The sequence below is a fragment of the Eretmochelys imbricata genome, chromosome 23, assembly GCF_965152235.1.
Source record: "Eretmochelys imbricata isolate rEreImb1 chromosome 23, rEreImb1.hap1, whole genome shotgun sequence".
Classification (NCBI taxonomy): domain Eukaryota; kingdom Metazoa; phylum Chordata; order Testudines; family Cheloniidae; genus Eretmochelys; species Eretmochelys imbricata.
Genome location: NC_135594.1, coordinates 16,788,618 through 16,811,771, shown reverse-complemented (window position 1 = coordinate 16,811,771; position 23,154 = coordinate 16,788,618). Strand labels below are relative to the sequence as shown.

General features: G+C 65.2%; 1 protein-coding gene across 1 annotated transcript in view; it reads left to right on the top strand.

The window, feature by feature from the left end:
* CACNA1F (calcium voltage-gated channel subunit alpha1 F) overlaps positions 1-23,154 on the top strand; it is a 23,791-nt gene extending 637 nt beyond the window's left edge. Inside the window, 26 exon segments of the mRNA XM_077840216.1 lie at positions 308-363; positions 366-508; positions 2,196-2,268; positions 2,271-2,353; positions 2,550-2,607; positions 2,610-2,659; positions 2,852-2,935; positions 4,145-4,273; positions 5,255-5,320; positions 6,106-6,177; positions 6,179-6,198; positions 6,558-6,640; positions 6,643-6,716; positions 7,136-7,263; positions 9,288-9,384; positions 9,808-9,910; positions 11,210-11,311; positions 11,538-11,668; positions 11,838-11,960; positions 12,161-12,393; positions 12,650-12,790; positions 13,380-13,543; positions 13,879-14,118; positions 22,264-22,568; positions 22,866-23,056; positions 23,058-23,154. Coding sequence (XP_077696342.1) covers positions 308-363; positions 366-508; positions 2,196-2,268; positions 2,271-2,353; positions 2,550-2,607; positions 2,610-2,659; positions 2,852-2,935; positions 4,145-4,273; positions 5,255-5,320; positions 6,106-6,177; positions 6,179-6,198; positions 6,558-6,640; positions 6,643-6,716; positions 7,136-7,263; positions 9,288-9,384; positions 9,808-9,910; positions 11,210-11,311; positions 11,538-11,668; positions 11,838-11,960; positions 12,161-12,393; positions 12,650-12,790; positions 13,380-13,543; positions 13,879-14,118; positions 22,264-22,568; positions 22,866-23,056; positions 23,058-23,154 — 3,046 coding nt within the window.

Here is a 23,154-nt window from a genome sequence, read left to right as displayed (position 1 = left end):
TGAGATGGGGGCTGGGGGGAGATTGGAGACCCGCAGCTGGGATTGGGGGAGTTGGGGGGCTGGGGAAAGTGAGAGGGAGCTGGCAGGTCCCGGGGAGCTGGAGAGTGGGGGGAAATGGGGGGCCTGGGAGCACGGGGGAGGGGGGTGGAAGGGAATCAGGGGCTGGGGGCCTGGGGGAGCTGGAGGGTGCAGAGATGGGGGGCATGGGGAGTGGGAGAGGGCTGGAAGGGGATCAGGGGCTGGGGGCACAGGGACTGGTGGAAGCTGGGGGGGTTCCTGGGGGTCCCCATCTCACTCCCCGCCCCAGCCTGCTGTACAAGGCGATCGACGCCAACGGGGAGAACCAGGGCCCCATCTACAACTACGGGTGGAGATCTCGGTCTTCTTCATCGTCTACATCATCATCATCGCCTTCTTCATGATGAACATCTTCGTGGGCTTCGTCATCATCACCTTCCGCGCCCAGGGCGAGCAGGAGTACCGCAACTGCGAGCTGGACAAGAACCAGGTACCGCCCCCCAGCCTGCCCCACGGCCTGCCCCACGGCCTTCCCCACCTCCCCAACCGGCCCCCCAGCTTCCCCCCAGCCCCCATCGCCTTCCGCGCCCAGGGCGAGCAGGAGTACCGCAACTGCGAGCTGGACAAGAACCAGGTACCGCCCCCCAGCCTGCCCCACGGCCTGCCCCACGGCCTTCCCCACCTCCCCAACCGGCCCCCCAGCTTCCCCCAGCCCCCATCGCCTTCCGCGCCCAGGGCGAGCAGGAGTACTGCAACTGCGAGCTGGACAAGAACCAGGTACCGCCCCCCAGCCTGCCCCACGGCCTTCCCCACCTCCCCAACTGGCCCCCCAGCTTCCCCCAGCCCCCATCGCCTTCCGCGCCCAGGGCGAGCAGGAGTACCGCAACTGCGAGCTGGACAAGAACCAGGTACCCGCCCCCCAGCCTGCCCCACGGCCTGCCCCACCTCCCCAACCGGCCCCCCAGCTTCCCCCAGCCCCCATCGCCTTCCGCGCCCAGGGCAAGCAGGAGTACCGCAACTGCGAGCTGGACAAGTGTCCCGGGGTCCCCGGGCGATGCTCTGGGCCTGCTCCCCACGAAGCCGGGCAGGACTCTGGGGGAGTCTCCTCTCGGGGAGCAGCCTGTCTGCAGGACACACAGCTCCCCCGGCTCCACCTTCCTGGGTCTGACCCCGGAGCCTCCAGCCTCCTCTGCCCCTCCCTGCGCTTCCCACAGCCAGTCTGCCCAGGCGGGGTCCTGGGGGGGCCAGAGGGTCCTGCCCCCCAACTCCGCAGCCAGACGGGACTCTCAGCCGGCCGGGGAAACAGAAGGTTTATTAGACGACAGAAACATGGTCTAACACAGAGCTTGTAGGTGCAGAGAACAGGACCCCTCAGCCGGGTCCATTTTGGGGGGCAATGAGCCAGACACCCCGTCTGCCCTTCACTCCATGTCCCAGCCAGCCCCAAACTGAAACTCTCTCCAGCCCCCCCTGCTCTGGGCTTTGTCCCTTTCCCGGGCCAGGAGGTCACCGGATCCCTTTGTTCTCCAGCCCTTTAGCTCTCACCTGGCAGGGGGAAGGGCCCAGGCCACCAGCGGCCAGGAGACAGAGTGTCGCCATTTATGTACCCTGGCCCTTTGCTCTGCAACAATCACACCCCCGCCTTATCCCACCCCCTAGAGCCTTACGAAATGCCTAGGGGAAACTGAGGCACCCCTACAGTATTCAGAGAAAACAAATAACATTCCCACCTCGTCACATGGGACACGGCTCAGTGGGGGGCAGTGGCAGTCCCGGTGCCCCACTAATCCCCCTCAGCAGCAGTGTGTGGAGGGGCGGCTCAGCGCGGAGGGGCTGGGAGGGGCAGGGGGGGCCGGGAGGTGGGTGTGGGGCACGGCTCAGCGCCCCCTGTCCCCCCGCCCCCCAGCGGCAGTGTGTAGAGGGGCTGGGAGGGGTGGGGGGACCGGGAGGTGGGTGTGGGGCAAGGCTCCGCGCCCCCTGTCCCCCCGCCCCCCAGCAGCAGTGTGTGGAGGGGCTGGGAGGGGCGGGGGGGCCGGGAGGTGGGTGTGGGGGCACGGCTCAGCGCCCCCTGTCCCCCCGCCCCCCAGCGGCAGTGTGTAGAGGGGCTGGGAGGGGTGGGGGGACCGGGAGGTGGGTGTGGGGTACGGCTCAGCGCCCCCTGTCCCCCCGCCCCCCAGCGGCAGTGTGTGGAGTACGCGCTGAAGGCCCAGCCGCTCCGGCGCTATATCCCCAAGAATCGGCACCAGCACCGGTGTGGGCGGCCGTGAACTGCTCGGCCTTCGAGTACGGCATGTTCCTGCTCATCCTGCTCAACACCATCGCCCTGGCCGTGCAGGTGCTGCCCGGGGCGGGGCCTTGGGGCGGGGGGCGGGGCCTGGCTGTGTGGGGGAGGGGCCTGGCTGTGTGGGGGAGGGGCCTGTCCTTCCGTCTGGGGAGGGGGGCGGGGCCTGGCTGTCTGGGGGCGGGGCTTGTCTCTCCATCAGGGTAGGGGGGTGGGGCCGGGCCCCCCTCACCCTGCACTCGCCCCCCAGCACTACGAGCAGTCGCAGCCGTTCAACTACGTCATGGACCTGCTCAACATGGTCTTCACCGCCTCTTCACCGTGGAGATGGTGCTGAAGATCATCGCCTTCAAACCCCGGGTAGGCGGGGCCTGCGGTGAGGGGTGGGGCCTGTCACCATGGGGCGGGGCCTTGGGTGAGGGGGCGGGGCGGGCATGACGGGGTGGGGCCGGGCTCAACAGGAGTGGGGCCTTTGTGACGGGGCGGGGTCTGGCAAGCTGTGGGCGGGGTGGGACATGCACCCCACGGCTGACCCCCCCGCCCCGTTCCCAGCACTATTTCTGTGACGCCTGGAACACCTTCGACGCGCTGATCGTGGTGGGCAGCGTGGTGGACATCGCCGTCACCGAGGTCAATGTAAGTGCCCCCCTTCCCCAAATCTGGGGCCGGGACCCCAGTGTCCGGGCCACACCATGTGGGGCTGGGGAAAGTGAGAGGAAGCTGGCAGGTCCCAGGGGAGCTGGAGGGTGGGGAGATGGGGGGCATGGGGAGTGGGGGGAATCGGCTCCCGTGCTCTGCCCCAGAGGGGTCCCCGTGGGAAGGGCCCTGTGCCCCGCCCCTGAACGGGTCCCCATGCGAAGGGCCCTCGAGCCCTGCCCCAGAGATACCCCACGTGACTAGCCCCTGCCCCCTGCTCCAGGGGGGGTCACCCCATGACCAGCCCCTGGGCCCCGCCCCAGGTGGGTGCCTGCATGACCAGCCCCCACGTCCCGCCCCAGGGGGGTCCCTGCGTGTCCGGCCCCCGCTCCCCCACCCGGGGGGGGTCCCCGCGTGACCAGCCCCCGCGCCCTGCCCCAGAGATACCCCACGTGACTAGCCCCTGCCCCTGCTCCAGGGGGGTCACCCCATGACCAGCCCCTGCGCCCCGCCCCAGGTGGGTGCCTGCATGACCAGCCCCCGCGTCCCGCCCCAGGGGGGTCCCTGTGTGTCCGGCCCCCGCTCCCCACCCCGGGGGGGTCCCCTCGTGACCAGCCCCCGCACCCTGCCCCAGGGGGGTCCCTGCGTGTCCGGCCCCCGCTCCCCACCCTGGGGGGGTCCCCGCGTGACCAGCCCCCCGCGTCCCGCCCCAGGGGGCGGCGTGTCGCAGCGCCAGGCCAAGGGTCCCGGTATAAAATGGGAATCCACAGGGGTGGAACATGCTCGAGAAATACCCCCCCCCGGTCTCCACACACCCATCCTCTGTCTGTCTGTCCCCCCCACACATACCCCCATCCGTCTATCCCACACACCCCGTCCATCCGTCCGTCCACCCACGTCGGTGTCTGTCTCTCATCTCTCTCATGGTTGTTTCCCGGCGGACGTCGGGGTCTCATGGCTTCATCCTCCGTCTCCTCCTCATTGTCATCATCACAACTCCCGGCCCCCCGCTAGAATGGCGGCCACGTTGGCGAGGTAACGCCCTGGATCCCCCCCCGGGCTGGGGACGGGGGCCAGAGCCAGACGAGACTCTGGAGGTGGACGAGGTGGGGGGTACAGGGGGGTGTCGGAGGGAGTTGGGGTGAGCCGTGGGGCCTGGCGCGGGGGCTGCCGTGGGGCACCGTGACCCCCCCGCCCCCTGCCCCGCAGAGCTCGGAGGACAGCTCCCGCATCTCCATCACCTTCTTCCGCCTCTTCCGCGTCATGCGCCTGGTCAAGCTGCTCAGCAAAGGCGAAGGGATTCGCACCCTGCTCTGGACCTTCATCAAGTCCTTCCAGGTGGGACAGCGCCCTTGGGGGGCGGGGGGCCCCCAGGCAGGGCTGAGGGGGTGTCCCTCCCCAGCCCCCTTTTCTCACCGGTGGGGCCCTGGCCCTACTCCACAGCCCGCGGGGGACGCAGCCGGGTTACTGGTCGGTGTAGAGCCGAGCTCGTTAGCACCAGGAGCAGGAACTTTCAGCAAAGTCCGTCTGGGGGGACCCCAGGCCTGGTGCCCCTGACCCCCCCACCCCCGAGTCCCAATCCGGAGACTGCCTGTCCCCAGACCTGCCTGTTCCCCTTCTTCTCCCAGGCCAGCAGGTCACCTGGGCTGCACCAGCACCTCCGGCTGGTCCTTGCCGAGGAGGAGGAGATAGGGTGTTGGCCACTGTTCGGGCCCAGGTGGCCACTTGGGTCACACCTGCCCTCTAGGGTTGCCGCACCAATCACACACATTCATCCCCCCACCTAGGTACTTGAGTAACACGGAGGGGAAACTGAGGCACACACAAAGTATTGAGAGGAAACATTAAGACCATTCCCACTTCGTCACAGGGATGAGGGATGTACATCCGGGAGGTTATAGGGGTACACCCAGGGGGATGAGGGTTACACCCATGGTGGGATGGGGGGTACACCCGGGGGTTATGAGGGTATACCTGGGGGGAGATGGGGTTACACCCATAGGGGGATGGGGGATACACCCAGGGGCTATGGGGGTACATTGGGGGGGAATGAGGGGGTACACCCATGGGGGGATGGGGTGTACACATGAGGGGGATGGGGGGTACACCTGGGGGTTATGGGGGTACACCCTTCCCAGCATGCACTGCACGGCACCCATGGGGCAGCCCAGACGGAGCAATGCATGCTGGGCGCCAGGGTGGGCTGGAGCGGGACATACTGGGAGCACCCCTGGTGGAGTCAGCCGTACAGGGGGGTGGGGCTGGAAGGGGGGGTTGTGACCCCACCATATTCTGACCCCCCCCCGTGTCTCTCCACAGGCCCTGCCCTACGTCGCCCTGCTGATCGCCATGATCTTCTTCATCTACGCCGTCATTGGCATGCAGGTGAGCGGGGGAGGAGCCTTGCACGGCTGTGCATGTGCAATGCACACACTAGTGCACTGTCCTTGCACACCCCCACAAGCGTGAACTGCTGAGGGTGCCTCTGAGACATGCCTGAGTGTGGGTCTTGCACTTGTGCAAGCCGGCAAGCGTGCAACACACTGCCTGCATGTGCATCATGCACCCTTGTGCGTGGCCCTGAGCATGCAACACACCAAACCACATGCGGCACATTTGTGCAAGGCTAGGACCGAGCAAGGGATGCTGGAGCACACGTTACACACTTGCGCACAACCCTGTGTCTGCAGCCCAGTCCTGAGCATGTGTCACACCCTCGTGCATGGCTCTGATTGTGCGACATGCACCAGAGGCTGCCTCTGGCCCACGCACATTGTGCTGTGTCTGCCTCTGCAAGCTGGCGTGTGCCTCGCACACCCGGTTCTGGGCCACACTAGTAACTATCGCAAGCAAACCCAGGGATGCTTGTGCATAAAGACCCCAGGCGTGCAACACCCCCGTGCAGCTCCCAAGTGTGCAGTGCACACCCCTGTGCAGCCCCTGAGTGTGCAACACACACACATGCGTGTGTCTCCACATGCACCGTGCGCATAGGGCTCCAGCTGTGCATCGCACACGTGTCTCTGCCTGGCACGCGGGGGCGGGGAGCTCAGGAGAGCTAACCTGCAGGGCAGCAGGGAGCAGGACGGGTGGGGGTGGCGGGGCGCTGGGGGGGGCAAGGGGTCCCTTTTGGGGTGCCCCACCCCTGTTGACGTCCCGGGGTGTTTCAGACCTTCGGCAAAGTGGCGATGCAGGACGGGACGCAGATCAACCGCAACAACAACTTCCAGACGTTCCCCCAGGGCCGTGCTGCTGCTCTTCAGGTACCCGTGCCCCCCCGGCCCCACGCCATCCCCCCTTTCCTCCCGGGGGGCCCCCAATACCCCAACTTCCCCACAGGGCTCCACCGTTCCCCCAACTCCCCCTGGGGGCCCCCGGGGCTCTACCATCTCCCCAACTCCCCCCCGATGCCCCAACTCCCCACCCTGGGGCGGGGCGGGGGGGGCCATGGGGCTGGGCAGGGCCAGGTGCTGGAGGGCGCTGTGGGGCTGGGCGGGACTGGGTGCCGGGGGGCCGAGTGCCACTGTGGGGCTGGGTTTTGGGAGGTGACATGGGCAGGACCAGGTGCCATGGGGCTGGGCAGGATGCTGGAGGGGGCCAGCTGACCCCCCTGGCCCCCCAGGTGTGCCACCGGGGAGGCCTGGCAGGAGATCATGCTGGCCAGCCTGCCCGGGAAACGCTGCGACCCCGAGTCGGACGTGGGGCCCGCGAGGAATTCACCTGCGGGAGCCACTTCGCCATCGTCTACTTCATCAGCTTCTTCATGCTCTGTGCCTTCCTGGTGAGCCCCCCCCGGGGCCCCCGCTGCAGGACCCCGCCCCCCATGGGACCCCCGCCACCTGCCAGAGCCCCTGTACCCCCCGAGGGACCCCCCGCCACCTGCCAGAGCCCCTGTACCCCCCCGAGAGACCCCCGCCTCCCTCCATCCGTCAGAGCCCTGTACCCCCCGTGGGACCCCCCTCGCCATCCGCCAGAGCCCCCAGGGTCCCCCATGTTCCATGGGCACTAGCCCCCCTCAGGGCTCCTGGCCCCCCAGCTCTGCTATGCCCCCTTCCTGGGGGTCATTTGCCCCCCCTGCCCCTTGGGGACCTCTCCATCTGCCATAATCCCCCAGTGCCCCCTATGCTGCATGGCACAAGGTGTCCCCCACATGGAGACCCTGCCCCCCATCTTTTCGCTGCTTGACCTCTGCCCCCCCAGATCATTAACCTCTTTGTGGCTGTGATCATGGACAATTTTGACTACCTGACCCGGGACTGGTCCATCCTGGGCCCCCACCACCTGGACGAGTTCAAACGCATCTGGTCTGAGTACGACCCCACCGCCAAGTAAGAGCCCCACCCCCCAAACCCTCAATGGCTCCCCCAGATCTCCCCAAACCCCCTGGAACCCCCAACCTCCCAATTCCCTTGGGCCCCCCAAACTGTATGGGATCCCCAGCCCTCCAATTCCCCCAGCTCCCCACACCCCCAATTCCCCTGGGACCCCTGTCACGGACTCACTGGTCGTGCCCACTCTTGGCCCATGCGGTCCCTCGGGGGAACCCTGTCATGGAGTCCCTGGGCGATGCTCTGGAACTGCTCCCCATGAAGCCAGTCAGGACTCTGGGGCAGTCGCCTTTCTGTGAGCAGCCATCAGCGCGACAGCCCTTCTCGGGGGTCCAGCCCCCCGCCTCCTGGAACTGCACCTCTCTGACCCTTAGCATGCCTGTCTCTGCCGTGGGCCCCTCAGGGAGTCCCCTCGCTCTGGAGCCCTGGGGCCTCCACCCCCAGAGGGAATAATGCCCCCCCTGGTCTTCCCACCCCCAGAGGGAATAAGGCCCCCCGCCGAGCTCCCCACCCCCCAGAGGGAATAAGGCCCCCTGGTCTCTAGCCCGGAGCGACTCAGCCGGCATAAAGCAGCAGGGTTTAGTGAGGGTCTGAACCAGCATAGGAAACTCTCTAGCCTCAGGCCTGGCCCCCCTCAGCCCAGCACATCCAGTCTCCCCTGCATCCAGGGGGCTCCAGCTGCTCCCTTCCCCCAGTCCTGAGCCCCCCTGCTTCCCCGCTGGGCATCTGCTATCACCGGCTCCAAGACCCCCCTCTGTCCATTGTCTTCTCTCCAGGTATACAGGTTGCTTGGGCCCCCCTCCTCTCCTCTGTCCTCTGGCCCCTCTGGCTGGAACCAGCTGACCGCCAGGCTGGGGTGGCCTCTGAGTCTCCAGGTCATCAGTTGTTGGGGTTCCCCATCTCCAGGCCATTGTCCGGGGGTCCTGGCTGCTAGGCAAGGTCACACCTGGTCCTCTGCAACAACCACCCCTCTCCCACCAGCTTGTCAAACATGCAGCACACAGGGAAACTGAGGCGCACACATGCTATTCATGTAAAACACGACAAAAATCCCCAACTTCGTCACACCCCCAATCCCCTGACTCCCCTGGGACCCCCACAACCGCCAATTCCCTTGGGACTCCCAGCCCCCTGACTTTCCCAGGCCCCCAAACTCCTCATTCCCCCAGGACCCCCACACCCCCAATTCCCCTGGGACCCCGTGTGATGAGTGGGGTTTTATTCATCTTCTTATGTTGCATGTGAGTCTTACTGGCCTATATTAATACTGTGTGTGCCTCAGTTTCCCTGTGTGCTGCACCAATGCTTGGGTGGTGGGAATTGGGGGTGTGATTTTGCTGGGGCCCTGGGGCAGGTGAGGCTGCCCAGGTGTCTGCACCTGTGTAACCTGAGACCCAGGAGGGGCGTGCGACCAGATGACACCTTTGGCCCGGAGGGAGACAAAGAGGAGGAGGGGCATAAAGGGGGGTGTCGCAGGTCGGGGGGCTGGAGGCTGGGGGACTGAGGGGGGGACTGGAGGGGGGAGTCCAGGGCGTCTGGCCCAGGACTCCCCAAGATGGACTTGGCTGAAAGTCCCTGATTTCTGTGCTAACAAGCTCTGCCCTATGCCCGGGGGGACGCGCTGCGGGAAGCGCACAGTGGGGCAGGGGAGGCTGGAGGCTCCGGGGCCGGACCCAGGAAGGTGGAAGCTGGGGCAGCGTCTTGCCCTGGGGACAGTCGGCACCAGGAGAGGAGGGTCCCCAGTGTCCTGCCCGGCTTCGCCGGGAGCAGGTCCAGAGCATCGCCCGGGGACCCCATGACACTCCCAAAAACCCCCAATTCCCCTGAGACCCCCCACAACCCCCAATCCTCCCAGGTCGCCCACACCCTCAATTCCTCTGGGACCCACAGCCCCCCTACCATGCTCACAGATCTCCCCAGCTCTATCCCCCCTTGCCATTCCCCTATCCACCACCAGGGGCAGCAGACCCCCCATGTGTCCCACAGCTCCCCACACCTTCCGCCCACCCCATTTCTTTCCCCAGAGGCCGCATTAAACACTTGGACGTCGTGACCCTGCTGCGCCGGATCCAGCCGCCCCTCGGATTTGGGAAGCTCTGCCCGCACCGTGTGGCCTGTAAGGTCAGGACGCCTGGGTTCTCTCCCTGGCTCTGGAAGGGGAGGGGAGTGGAGTGGGATCTGGTGGTTAATACAGGGGGGGCCAGGACTCCTGGGTTCTCTCTCTGCCTCTGGGAGGAGAGTGGGGCTAGTGATTAGAGTGGGGGGGGTTGGCTGGGAACCCAGATGCCAGGGTTCTCTCCCCAGCTCTGGGAGGGGAGTGGGGACTACTGGTTAGAGTAGCGTGAGGATTGGCTGGGAGCTCGGACGCCTGGGTTCTCTCCCGGCTCTGGGAGTGGAGGGGGATCTGGTGGTTAGAGCAGGGGGGGCTGGGAGCTCGGACGCCTGGGTTCTCTCCCGGCTCTGGGAGTGGAGGGGGATCTGGTGGTTAGAGCAGGGGGGGCTGGGAGCTCGGACGCCTGGGTTCTATCCTTCCTCTCTTCGCAGAGGCTGGTGGCCATGAACATGCCCCTCAATGCAGACGGCACCGTCACCTTTAATGCCACCCTCTTTGCCCTGGTCCGCACCTCGCTCAAGATCAAGACCGAAGGTGAACCCCGGGGGTGTGGGGTGGGGGTACAGTTGGGCCTGTGGGGGGGCTGGTGTCTCTGGGCTTGGACTGGCTTGGGGAGAGGGGGGCTCAAGCGAGCGCTGTGGGGTGACTCATAGACCCTGGTGTCTCTGGGTCCGTACACAACCGGAGTCGATGGGGGCTGGACATGCTGGGGGGCAAAGGGTTAACTGGAGCTGCGGGGGGTGGGGACGGGGACTGGGATCTCCCCCAAGCCCTCTGGGAAAAATAATCTTTTGGGAGAACGATTGAGCCACAAAATACTGCATGGGAGCATCAAGGGAGTTGTAGTTCAGCTCCCTCCCCCCTCCCATTCCCCTCCGTGGGCCGGGCGGGTGGGTGGACTACATCTCCCATGATGCACCACGGTCTACCTCTCCCAAGAGTGGCCACCAGGGGCTTTTCTTGCAGCCGCAGCCTTCTGGGTGGTGATGGGGGGTGGGGGCAAAAGCAGCGGCCCATCCCGTGGGTTCCCTACCTTCCTAGAGGTGGTGGGGCTCAGGCTTCGGGCTCCAGCCCCGGGCTCAGTCCCCATCACCCCAACCCCCCTGCCTCTTCCAGCCTCCCATCGCTCTGGGCCCTCCCCACCTCGGGCTTCATTTGTCCCCCAGCTTGCCGGGGCTGGAAAAAGTGATATTAACAAACATACAAATCTCACGTTTCACAGGAGCAGACGTACTCGCCAGTAAGTCTAAAGCGCCTTATTTATGTTTCTATCGCGTGTGGGGCCAGTAGCAGAGAGAGACGACTGTACGTTATTGTCGTTATCGAGTCTGCAAAAAAACCCTACACAAATACCTTGCATTGCTGTGGACGGGGACATGTGCACATTTATTTGTGTTTCCTACCGTTGAGGAAGATTTTAGGAAAAACTGTCAGTGCAGCCACCAGCAAGAGTTGTCCACCAAAAAACCCGGAGTGGAGAGTCACTGCAAGGCATCATGGGAATTGTAGTTTGGTGCCTCTCACTCCCTGTTCTCTATGAGCTGGGCTCCCAGCCGGACTACATCTCCCAGGATGCACCACAGCGTAGCCTCTGGGAGAGGCACTGCAAGGCATCATGGGAATGGTAGTTCAGGGCCATTGTGGGAATTGTAGTTCTTTTTTGCCTCATTCCAACCTCTCCACCCCATTCTCCTGACCCAGTTACAACTCCCATGATGCCTCACGCTCTCCCCACTTAGCTAGGGGAGACGGTCCCGCCGAAGGCCAAAGTGCCTCATGTGAGTCCCTGACCTGTAGCTCATGGTGCCTGGCCTCCCATGTCACCCCCACTAGGCAACTTGGACCAAGCCAACAAAGAGCTCCGGGCCGTCATCAAGAAGATCTGGAAGAGAACGAAGCCCAAACTCCTGGACGAGGTGATACCCCCGCCAGAAGGTGAGAAACACCCACCGCATACAGCCGGGGAGAGAACCCAGGCGTCCTGGCTCCCAGCTCCCCCGGCTCTAACCACCAGACCCCACTCCCCTCCCAGAGCCGGGAGAGAACCCAGGAGTCCTGGCTCCCAACCCCCCCCCCCCCGACTATAACCCACCAGACCCCACTCCCCTCCCAGAGCTGGGAGAGAACCCAGGCGTCCTGACGGCCCTCTCTCGCTCCGCAGAGGAGGAGGTCACGGTGGGGAAGTTTTACGCCACGTTCCTGATCCAGGATTATTTCCGGAAGTTCCGGAAGCGGAAGGAAAAGGGGCTTCTGGGGCCAGACGCCTCCCCCAGCAACTCCACGGCCCTGCAGGTGAGACCCCCCTCCCAGGGACACTGAGCCGGCTGGGGGCGGGGCGGGGTGGGGGGGGACACCGGGCCGGCTGGGGGCGGGGTGGGTTGGGGGGGGACACCGGGCCGGCTGGGGATGGGATGGCAGGGGGGACACCAGCAGCCGCCCCACGACTCAGTTCTCCCCCCAGGCCGGGCTGCAGACCCTGCAGGACCTGGGCCCCGAGATGCGCCGGGCGCTGTCCTGCGACCTGGAGGACGGGGAGGAGGTGGCCGGGGAGACCCTGTGTGAGGAGGAGCAGCTGACGTGCCAGGTGAGGACCCCCCAACTGCCCCCCTCCCAGCACCCCCGTCACCCCCCAGCACCCGCTTTCCCCTCCCACCACGGCTCCTGGTACCACCCCCATCGGCCTTGCCCCCCAGGTGTCCCCAAGTGCTCCTTTCCTGTGGCTAAGCCCCCACCTCCCGAGTGTCCCCCACCCCCAGGTAACTCCTCCCTGCTGTGTTCCCACAGACCCCAGAGGGATTGCTTGGCAGCAGCCCCGACCACCGACCCACGGCGCCCGTCTCCGCCCCGGCCGAGCGGGGTGGGGAGACCCTGGCCAACGGGCTACTGGGGTCCCGGCACCCCTCCTCTGCCAGTCTGGTCAGGACCCCCAACGGCCTCCACAGCTACGAGGAGAACGAGGGGGGGCAGGAGGAGCTGCCCGAGCTACCCCACATCCCCAGCAGGCGCCGCATGAGCAGGTACTGGATGCCGGGGTTCTCCCCCGAGCTCTGGGAGTGGAGTGTGGGGGGGGAGCCAGGACACCTGGGTTCTCTCCCCGGCTCTAGCAGGGGGAGTGGGGGCTGGTGGTTAGAGCAGAGGAGGGCCGGGAGCCAGGACGCCTGGGTTCTCTCCCCGGCTGTATGTGGTGGTGGTGAGGGGAGGGGGTCTGGTGGTTAGAGCAGGAGGGTTGGGAGCCAGGATGCCTGGGTTCCCGATGTCCCTGTGTCTGTCCAGGCGGAGCTCCGACGGGAGCTGTATCCCCCCGACGGTGCATGAAGAGCCCCCCACCACCGAGGAGAACGGCGAGGAAACGGCGGGGGAGCAAGGCTACAATAGCCGGGAGGAGGACTCAGAGAGCCTGGCCTCTCAGGACAGGTGGGGAGCTGAGATGCAGCCACTTCTGGGGCGGGGCGGCTGGGGAAGAGCCACACATAACGCCTCACGGGGAGGGCTCCCCCCACTGGGATTGAGCTCGGATGCCTGGGTTCCCACCCTGACTCTTGCGGGTCGGAGCTGGAGTGGGGCTTGGGTTTACCCCACCTCCTAGCAACTGGGGAGCACCCCCCACATTGCCCCACGCGGGGCGGGGCTCACTGAGGTGCTTTCTGTCTCTCTCCTGCTGTGTCCTTCTGACACTTTTGTCTTCCCTTCCTTCATTTTTTTGACCTCCTGGGGTTCGGCCCCGGATGCCGGGGTTCCCCCTTCCTCTCTTCCCCTGCCCCCTTCCTTCCTTTCTTTCATTCCTTCTTCCTGTTTCCCATCCTTGCTTCCTCCGTTGGTTCCTGTTTCCATCCGTTCATCGCTTCTCTCCTTTGTTCTTCTTTCCCGTCCGTCTCTCGTTCCTTCCCTCTGTCTTTCCGCTGCCCCGGCTTCCTCCTTCGTCTGCCATTGCCTCGCTCCTCCCTCCCTCCCCCTTTCTTGGCTTGTTTCTTTGCTGGTTCTGTCCCTCCCCCGCCCGGCGCAGGCAGCCGTGGCTGGGGGGCGCCCGGCTCTACCGGCACGGCTGGGACGATGGCTATGGGGGGTCCCTGCCGTTGCCCCACCGACGCCTCTCCAACGCCCACCCGGATGGGGGGCCGGGGGGCCGCCTGGCCAAGCGCCGTCGCCTCCTGCCCCCCACGCCCGCAGGTAGGGGGCTGGGGGGCAGTGCTCGCAAAGAGGAGGGCAAGGGGGAGGTGAGGGGCCACAGGGGTGGGGCTGGGGAGCTGGCTGGGGTGGGGCAAAGAGCGGGAAGCTGTTTTGGGGGCGGGGTAAGGGGTGGAGCTAGGGTGGTGGGTGGAGCTGGCAGGTGCATGAGGCGGGTTAAGGGGCGGGGCTAAGGTTGTGGATGGAGTTAGGGGAGGGGGAGATTTGAGGCTGGGGGACAAGGCAGAGGGGGTGGGGCTTGCTGGGGAAGGGGCGGGGCCTGGGGCAGGGGGGCATGTGAGTGCTGGGGAGTAACGTCCCCCCCATTCGCCCCCCAGGCCGGAAGCCCCCCTTCCTCATGCAGTGTTTGCAGCGGCAGGGCAGCTGTGAGGACATGCCCATCCCGGGCACCTACCACCAGAACGCCCCGGCCCGGCGCCACCCCCCCCAGGTACCCACGGGGGTGGGCACGACCTCTCCCCTGGCCAGCTTCGCTCTCGCACGGCCATTCGCACGAGGCGGCCGGCCTGGGGTCTCTGACGGGGCGATCCGTGGCCGGCGGTTGGGGGGCAGAGCCGGTGAGGGGCTCTCTCTCGTTCACGATCAGTGGCTGAGGACGGGCACCTAGCGCCCGCGGGGGGCTGGGTCCCCCTTTGGTGCCACAGGGCGTCTCCAGCCTGTGTCCCTCACAGCCAGAGGCGGGCGCTCCACACGCGGGGCTGAGCCGTGGGCTGGGACCAGGCGCTTCGGCCCGTCGTGACTTTTCATGGGAGCCCAGCCGTGTATGAGTGGGGAACGGGGGACGACGGGGGCTGTCCTGAGGTCCAGGGGTGGGATGGGTGTGTGATGGGGGCGTCTGCCTGCAGCGCTGCAAGGGGGGGCATGTGCTTGTGGTCGTGCAACAGGGGTGCGCGTCCTGCGATGGTCTCTGTGTGTGTGACGGTGCGAGGGGGCCTGTGTGCGAGCGATGGTGTGACAGGGGCGTGTCCATGATGGTGCGATGGGTGGGCTGTGTGTGAGCAATGGTGAGATGGGGCCTGTGTGTGTGCGATGGTGTGACAGGGGCGTGTCCATGATGGTGCGATGGGTGGGCTGTGTGTGAGCAATGGTGAGATGGGGGCCTGTGTGCGAGCGATGGTGTGACGGGGGGGTGTGTCCATGATGGTGCGATGGGTGGGCTGTGTGTGAGCAATGGTGAGATGGGGGCCTGTGTGCGAGCGATGGTGTGACGGGGGGGTGTGTCCATGATGGTGCGATGGGTGGGCTGTGTGTGAGCAATGGTGAGATGGGGGCCTGTGTGCGAGCGATGGTGTGACGGGGGCGTGTCCATGATGGTGCGATGGGTGGGCTGTGTGTGAGCAATGGTGAGATGGGGCCTGTGTGCGTGCGATGGTGTGACGGGGGTGTGTGTGTCCATGATGGTGCGATGGGTGGGCTGTGTGTGAGCAATGGTGAGATGGGGGCCTGTGTGCGAGCGATGGTGTGACAGGGGCGTGTCCATGATGGTGCGATGGGTGGGCTGTGTGTGAGCAATGGTGAGATGGGGCCTGTGTGCGTGCGATGGTGTGACGGGGGGGTGTGTGTCCATGATGGTGCGATGGGTGGGCTGTGTGTGAGCAATGGTGAGATGGGGCCTGTGTGCGTGCGATGGTGTGACAGGGGCGTGTCCATGATGGTGCGATGGGTGGGCTGTGTGTGAGCAATGGTGAGATGGGGCCTGTGTGCGTGCGATGGTGTGACGGGGGTGTGTGTGTCCATGATGGTGCGATGGGTGGGCTGTGTGTGAGCAATGGTGAGATGGGGGCCTGTGTGCGAGCGATGGTGCGAGCGGGTGTGTGTCCATGATGGTGCGATGGGTGGGCTGTGTGTGAGCAATGGTGAGATGGGGGCCTGTGTGCGAGCGATGGTGCGAGGGGGTGTGTGTCCATGATGGTGCGATGGGTGGGCTGTGTGTGAGCAATGGTGAGATGGGGGCCTGTGTGTGAGCGATGGTGCGGGGGGGGGGTGTGTCCATGATGGTGCGATGGGTGGGCTGTGTGTGAGCAATGGTGAGATGGGGGCCTGTGTGTGAGCGATGGTGCGGGGGGGGGGTGTCCATGATGGTGCGATGGGTGGGCTGTGTGTGAGCAATGGTGAGATGGGGGCCTGTGTGCGAGCGATGGTGTGACGGGGGTGTGTGTCCATGATGGTGCGATGGGTGGGCTGTGTGTGAGCAATGGTGAGATGGGGGCCTGTGTGTGAGCGATGGTGCGGGGGGGGGTGTGTCCATGATGGTGCGATGGGTGGGCTGTGTGTGAGCAATGGTGAGATGGGGGCCTGTGTGCGAGCGATGGTGTGACAGGGGTGTGTCCATGATGGTGCGATGGGTGGGCTGTGTGTGAGCAATGGTGAGATGGGGGCCTGTGTGCGAGTAATGGTGCGAGGGGTGTGTGTGTCCATGATGGTGCGATGGGTGGGCTGTGTGTGAGCAATGGTGAGATGGGGGCCTGTGTGCGAGCGATGGTGTGACGGGGGGGTGTGTCCATGATGGTGCGATGGGTGGGCTGTGTGTGAGCAATGGTGAGATGGGGGCCTGTATGTGTGCGATGCTGTGACAGGGGTGTGTCCATGATGGTGCGATGGGTGGGCTGTGTGTGAGCAATGGTGAGATGGGGCCTGTGTGCGAGCGATGGTGTGACGGGGGTGTGTGTGTCCATGATGGTGCGATGGGTGGGCTCTGTGTGAGCAATGGTGAGATGGGGGCCTGTGTGCGAGCGATGGTGTGACGGGGGGGTGTGTCCATGATGGTGCGATGGGTGGGCTGTGTGTGAGCAATGGTGAGATGGGGGCCTGTGTGCGAGCGATGGTGTGACGGGGGTGTGTGTGTCCATAATGGTGCGATGGGTGGGCTGTGTGTGAGCAATGGTGAGATGGGGGCCTGTGTGCGAGCGATGGTGTGACGGGGGGGTGTGTCCATGATGGTGCGATGGGTGGGCTGTGTGTGAGCAATGGTGAGATGGGGGCCTGTGTGCGAGCGATGGTATGACGGGGGGGTGTGTCCATGATGGTGCGATGGGTGGGCTGTGTGTGAGCAATGGTGAGATGGGGGCCTGTGTGCGAGCGATGGTGCGAGGGGGGGCATGTCCATGATGGTGCGATGGGTGGGCTGTGTGTGAGCAATGGTGAGATGGGGGCCTGTGTGCGAGCGATGGTGCGAGGGGGGGCATGTCCATGATGGTGCGATGGGTGGGCTGTGTGTGAGCAATGGTGAGATGGGGGCCTGTGTGCGAGCGATGGTGTGACGGGGGTGTGTGTGTCCATGATGGTGCGATGGGTGGGCTGTGTGTGAGCAATGGTGAGATGGGGGCCTGTGTGCGAGCGATGGTGTGACGGGGGGGTGTGTCCATGATGGTGCGATGGGTGGGCTGTGTGTGAGCAATGGTGAGATGGGGCCTGTGTGCGAGCGATGGTGTGACGGGGGGTGTGTCCATGATGGTGCGATGGGTGGGCTGTGTGTGAGCAATGGTGAGATGGGGCCTGTGTGTGTGCGATGGTGTGACAGGGGCGTGTCCATGATGGTGCAATGGGTGGGCTGTGTGTGAGCAATGGTGAGAATGGGGCCTGTGTGCGAGCGATGGTGTGACGGGGGGGTGTGTCCATGATGGTGCGATGGGTGGGCTGTGTGTGAGCAATGGTGAGATGGGGGCCTGTGTGCGAGCGATGGTGTGACAGGGGCGTGTCCATGATGGTGCGATGGGTGGGCTGTGTGTGAGCAATGGTGAGATGGGGGCCTGTGTGCGTGCGATGGTGTGACGGGGGGGTGTGTCCATGATGGTGCGATGGGTGGGCTGTGTGTGAGCAATGGTGAGATGGGGCCTGTGTGCGTGCGATGGTGTGACAGGGGCGTGTCCATGATGGTGCGATGGGTGGGCTGTGTGTGAGCAATGGTGAGATGGGGCCTGTGTGCGTGCGATGGTGTGACGGGGGTGTGTGTGTCCATGATGGTGCGATGGGTGGGCTGTGTGTGAGCAATGGTGAGATGGGGGCCTGTGTGCGAGCGATGGTGCGAGCGGGTGTGTGTCCATGATGGTGCGATGGGTGGGCTGTGTGTGAGCAATGGTGAGATGGGGGCCTGTGTGCGAGCGATGGTGCGAGGGGGTGTGTGTCCATGATGGTGCGATGGGTGGGCTGTGTGTGAGCAATGGTGAGATGGGGGCCTGTGTGTGAGCGATGGTGCGGGGGGGTGTGTCCATGATGGTGCGATGGGTGGGCTGTGTGTGAGCAATGGTGAGATGGGGGCCTGTGTGTGAGCGATGGTGCGGGGGGGGGGGTGTCCATGATGGTGCGATGGGTGGGCTGTGTGTGAGCAATGGTGAGATGGGGGCCTGTGTGCGAGCGATGGTGTGACAGGGGCGTGTCCATGATGGTGCGATGGGTGGGCTGTGTGTGAGCAATGGTGAGATGGGGGCCTGTATGTGTGCGATGCTGTGACAGGGGTGTGTCCATGATGGTGCGATGGGTGGGCTGTGTGTGAGCAATGGTGAGATGGGGCCTGTGTGCGTGCGATGGTGTGACGGGGGGGTGTGTCCATGATGGTGCGATGGGTGGGCTGTGTGTGAGCAATGGTGAGATGGGGGCCTGTGTGCGAGCGATGGTGTGACGGGGGGGTGTGTCCATGATGGTGCGATGGGTGGGCTGTGTGTGAGCAATGGTGAGATGGGGGCCTGTGTGCGAGCGATGGTGTGACGGGGGTGTGTGTGTCCATGATGGTGCGATGGGTGGGCTGTGTGTGAGCAATGGTGAGATGGGGGCCTGTGTGCGAGCGATGGTGTGACGGGGGGGTGTGTCCATGATGGTGCGATGGGTGGGCTGTGTGTGAGCAATGGTGAGATGGGGGCCTGTGTGCGAGCGATGGTATGACGGGGGTGTGTGTCCATGATGGTGCGATGGGTGGGCTGTGTGTGAGCAATGTTGAGATGGGGGCCTGTGTGCGAGCGATGGTGCGAGGGGGGGCATGTCCATGATGGTGCGATGGGTGGGCTGTGTGTGAGCAATGGTGAGATGGGGGCCTGTGTGCGAGCGATGGTGTGACGGGGGTGTGTGTGTCCATGATGGTGCGATGGGTGGGCTGTGTGTGAGCAATGGTGAGATGGGGGCCTGTGTGCGAGCGATGGTGTGACGGGGGGGTGTGTCCATGATGGTGCGATGGGTGGGCTGTGTGTGAGCAATGGTGAGATGGGGGCCTGTGTGCGAGCGATGGTATGACGGGGGTGTGTGTCCATGATGGTGCGATGGGTGGGCTGTGTGTGAGCAATGTTGAGATGGGGGCCTGTGTGCGAGCGATGGTGCGAGGGGGGGCATGTCCATGATGGTGCGATGGGTGGGCTGTGTGTGAGCAATGGTGAGATGGGGGCCTGTGTGCGAGCGATGGTGTGACGGGGGTGTGTGTGTCCATGATGGTGCGATGGGTGGGCTGTGTGTGAGCAATGGTGAGATGGGGGCCTGTGTGCGAGCGATGGTGTGACGGGGGTGTGTGTGTCCATGATGGTGCGATGGGTGGGCTGTGTGTGAGCAATGGTGAGATGGGGGCCTGTGTGCGAGCGATGGTGTGACGGGGGGGTGTGTCCATGATGGTGCGATGGGTGGGCTGTGTGTGAGCAATGGTGAGATGGGGCCTGTGTGCGAGCGATGGTGTGACGGGGGGGTGTGTCCATGATGGTGCGATGGGTGGGCTGTGTGTGAGCAATGGTGAGATGGGGCCTGTGTGTGTGCGATGGTGTGACAGGGGCGTGTCCATGATGGTGCAATGGGTGGGCTGTGTGTGAGCAATGGTGAGATGGGGGCCTGTGTGCGAGCGATGGTGTGACGGGGGGGTGTGTCCATGATGGTGCGATGGGTGGGCTGTGTGTGAGCAATGGTGAGATGGGGGCCTGTGTGCGAGCGATGGTGTGACAGGGGCGTGTCCATGATGGTGCGATGGGTGGGCTGTGTGTGAGCAATGGTGAGATGGGGGCCTGTGTGCGTGCGATGGTGTGAGGGGGGGGCGTGTCCATGATGGTGCGATGGCTGGGCTGTGTGTGAGCAATGGTGAGATGGGGGCCTGTATGTGTGCGATGGTGTGACAGGGGTGTGTCCATGATGGTGCGATGGGTGGGCTGTGTGTGAGCAATGGTGAGATGGGGGCCTGTGTGCGAGTAATGGTGCGAGGGGTGTGTGTGTCCATGATGGTGCGATGGGTGGGCTGTGTGTGAGCAATGGTGAGATGGGGGCCTGTGTGCGAGCGATGGTGTGACGGGGGGGTGTGTCCATGATGGTGCGATGGGTGGGCTGTGTGTGAGCAATGGTGAGATGGGGGCCTGTGTGCGAGCGATGGTGTGACAGGGGCGTGTCCATGATGGTGCGATGGGTGGGCTGTGTGTGAGCAATGGTGAGATGGGGGCCTGTGTGCGAGCGATGGTGTGACAGGGGCGTGTCCATGATGGTGCGATGGGTGGGCTGTGTGTGAGCAATGGTGAGATGGGGGCCTGTGTGCGAGCGATGGTGTGACGGGGGTGCGTGTCCATGATGGTGCGATGGGTGGGCTGTGTGTGAGCAATGGTGAGATGGGGGCCTGTGTGCGAGCGATGGTGTGACAGGGGCGTGTCCATGATGGTGCGATGGGTGGGCTGTGTGTGAGCAATGGTGAGATGGGGGCCTGTGTGCGTGCGATGGTGTGACGGGGGGGTGTGTCCATGATGGTGCGATGGGTGGGCTGTGTGTGAGCAATGGTGAGATGGGGGCCTGTGTGCGAGCGATGGTGTGACAGGGGCGTGTCCATGATGGTGCGATGGGTGGGCTGTGTGTGAGCAATGGTGAGATGGGGGCCTGTGTGCGAGCGATGGTGCGAGCGGGTGTGTGTCCATGATGGTGCGATGGGTGGGCTGTGTGTGAGCAATGGTGAGATGGGGGCCTGTGTGCGAGCGATGGTGCGAGGGGGTGTGTGTCCATGATGGTGCGATGGGTGGGCTGTGTGTGAGCAATGGTGAGATGGGGGCCTGTGTGTGAGCGATGGTGCGGGGGGGGTGTCCATGATGGTGCGATGGGTGGGCTGTGTGTGAGCAATGGTGAGATGGGGGCCTGTGTGCGAGCGATGGTGTGACGGGGGGGTGTGTCCATGATGGTGCGATGGGTGGGCTGTGTGTGAGCAATGGTGAGATGGGGGCCTGTGTGCGAGCGATGGTGTGACGGGGGGGTGTGTCCATGATGGTGCGATGGGTGGGCTGTGTGTGAGCAATGGTGAGATGGGGGCCTGTGTGCGAGCGATGGTGTGACGGGGGGCGTGTCCATGATGGTGCGATGGGTGGGCTGTGTGTGAGCAATGGTGAGATGGGGGCCTGTGTGCGAGCGATGGTGTGACAGGGGCGTGTCCATGATGGTGCGATGGGTGGGCTGTGTGTGAGCAATGGTGAGATGGGGGCCTGTGTGCGAGCGATGGTGTGACAGGGGCGTGTCCATGATGGTGCGATGGGTGGGCTGTGTGTGAGCAATGGTGAGATGGGGGCCTGTGTGCGAGCGATGGTGTGACAGGGGCGTGTCCATGATGGTGCGATGGGTGGGCTGTGTGTGAGCAATGGTGAGATGGGGGCCTGTGTGCGAGCGATGGTGTGACGGGGGGCGTGTCCATGATGGTGCGATGGGTGGGCTGTGTGTGAGCAATGGTGAGATGGGGGCCTGTGTGCGAGCGATGGTGTGACAGGGGCGTGTCCATGATGGTGCGATGGGTGGGCTGTGTGTGAGCAATGGTGAGATGGGGGCCTGTGTGCGAGCGATGGTGTGACGGGGGGGTGTGTCCATGATGGTGCGATGGGTGGGCTGTGTGTGAGCAATGGTGAGATGGGGGCCTGTGTGCGAGCGATGGTGTGAACAGGGGCGTGTCCATGATGGTGCGATGGGTGGGCTGTGTGTGAGCAATGGTGAGATGGGGCCTGTGTGCGAGCGATGGATGCGAGCGGGTGTGTGTCCATGATGGTGCGATGGGTGGGCTGTGTGTGAGCAATGGTGAGATGGGGGCCTGTGTGCGAGCGATGGTGCGAGGGGGTGTGTGTCCATGATGGTGCGATGGGTGGGCTGTGTGTGAGCAATGGTGAGATGGGGGCCTGTGTGTGAGCGATGGTGCGGGGGGGGGTGTCCATGATGGTGCGATGGGTGGGCTGTGTGTGAGCAATGGTGAGATGGGGGCCTGTGTGCGAGCGATGGTGCGAGGGGTGTGTGTGCGAGCGATGGTGCGAGGGGGGTGTGTCCATGATGGTGTGAGGGTGGGCTGTGTGTGAGCGATGGTGAGATGGGGGCCTGTGTGCGAGTGATGGTGCGAGGGGTGTGTGTGTGCGATGGTGCAAGAAGGGGCCTGTGTGCGAGCGATGGTGCGAGGGGGGTGTGTCCATGATGGTGCGAGGGTGGGCTGTGTGTGAGCGATGGTGCGAGGGGGGCCTGTGTGCGAGCGATGGTGCGAGGGGTGTGTGTGTGTGCGATGGTGCAACAAGGGGCCTGTGTGCGAGCGATGGTGCGAGGGGGGTGTGTCCATGATGGTGCGAGGGTGGGCTGTGTGTGAGCGATGGTGAGATGGGGGCCTGTGTGCGAGCGATGGTGCGAGGGGTGTGTGTGTGTGCGATGGTGCAAGAAGGGGCCTGTGTGCGAGCGATGGTGCGAGGGGGGCCTGTGCGTACATGCTCCCCCCACGGCCCCCCCTCATCCCGCTCTCCCCCCAGGGCTACAGCAGCGCTCCCCTCCTGGCACAGCACCAGCCGCCCCCCCAGGGGACTCCTCGCAGGCCTGGGCTGCGCCCCCCAAGCGGGGCCGGCTACTCTACGCCCCCCTGCTGCTGGTGGAGGAGGGGGGGCTGACGGTCAGGGGCTGGGGGGAGAAGAGCAGCAGCCGCAGCCTCCCACCCCCCTCCCGCGCCCGCTGGGGGGCCCACGAGCCGGACCTGCCCTGGCCCCCCTATGCCCATCTCCACGTGCCCAGTCCCAGCTACCACGACCAGCGGGGCAGCGCTGACAGCCTGGTGGAAGCCGTGAGTCGGGGGGGCGCTGGCTGGCTGGGGGGGGCGGGCAATGGGGCACAGGGCCCATCCCCTCTGGGGGGTGCCGGCTGGCTGGGGGGGTGGGCAATGGGGCACAGGGCCCGTCCCCTCTGGGGGGCGCCGGCTGGCTGGGGGGGCGGGGAAAGGGGCACAGGGCCCGTCCCCTCTGGGGGGCGCCGGCTGGCTGGGGGGGCGGGGAAAGGGGCACGGGACCCCTCCCCTCTGGGGGGTGCCGGCTGGGGGGGCGGGGCGGGCGCCTCGGTCTCTCTGACCCCCCGCTCCCCCCAGGTGCTGATCTCGGAGGGGCTGGGGCTCTATGCCCGGGACCCCAAGTTCGTGGCCTTCGCCAAGCGGGAGATCGCCGACGCCTGTCACATGACCATCGCCGAGATGGAGAGCGCCGCCTCCGACCTGCTGAGCCGCGGGCGGGGGCCCGGGGGCCACGGGGGCCCCCTGGGCAGCGAGGGGGACGGGGCCGGGGGGGCCGGGGGGGCCCCTGTACAGCGACGAGGAGCCGTTCCGCTCGCGGGCCGAGGACGAGCTGGCCGACGAGATGGTCTGCGTGGCCTCGTATTGA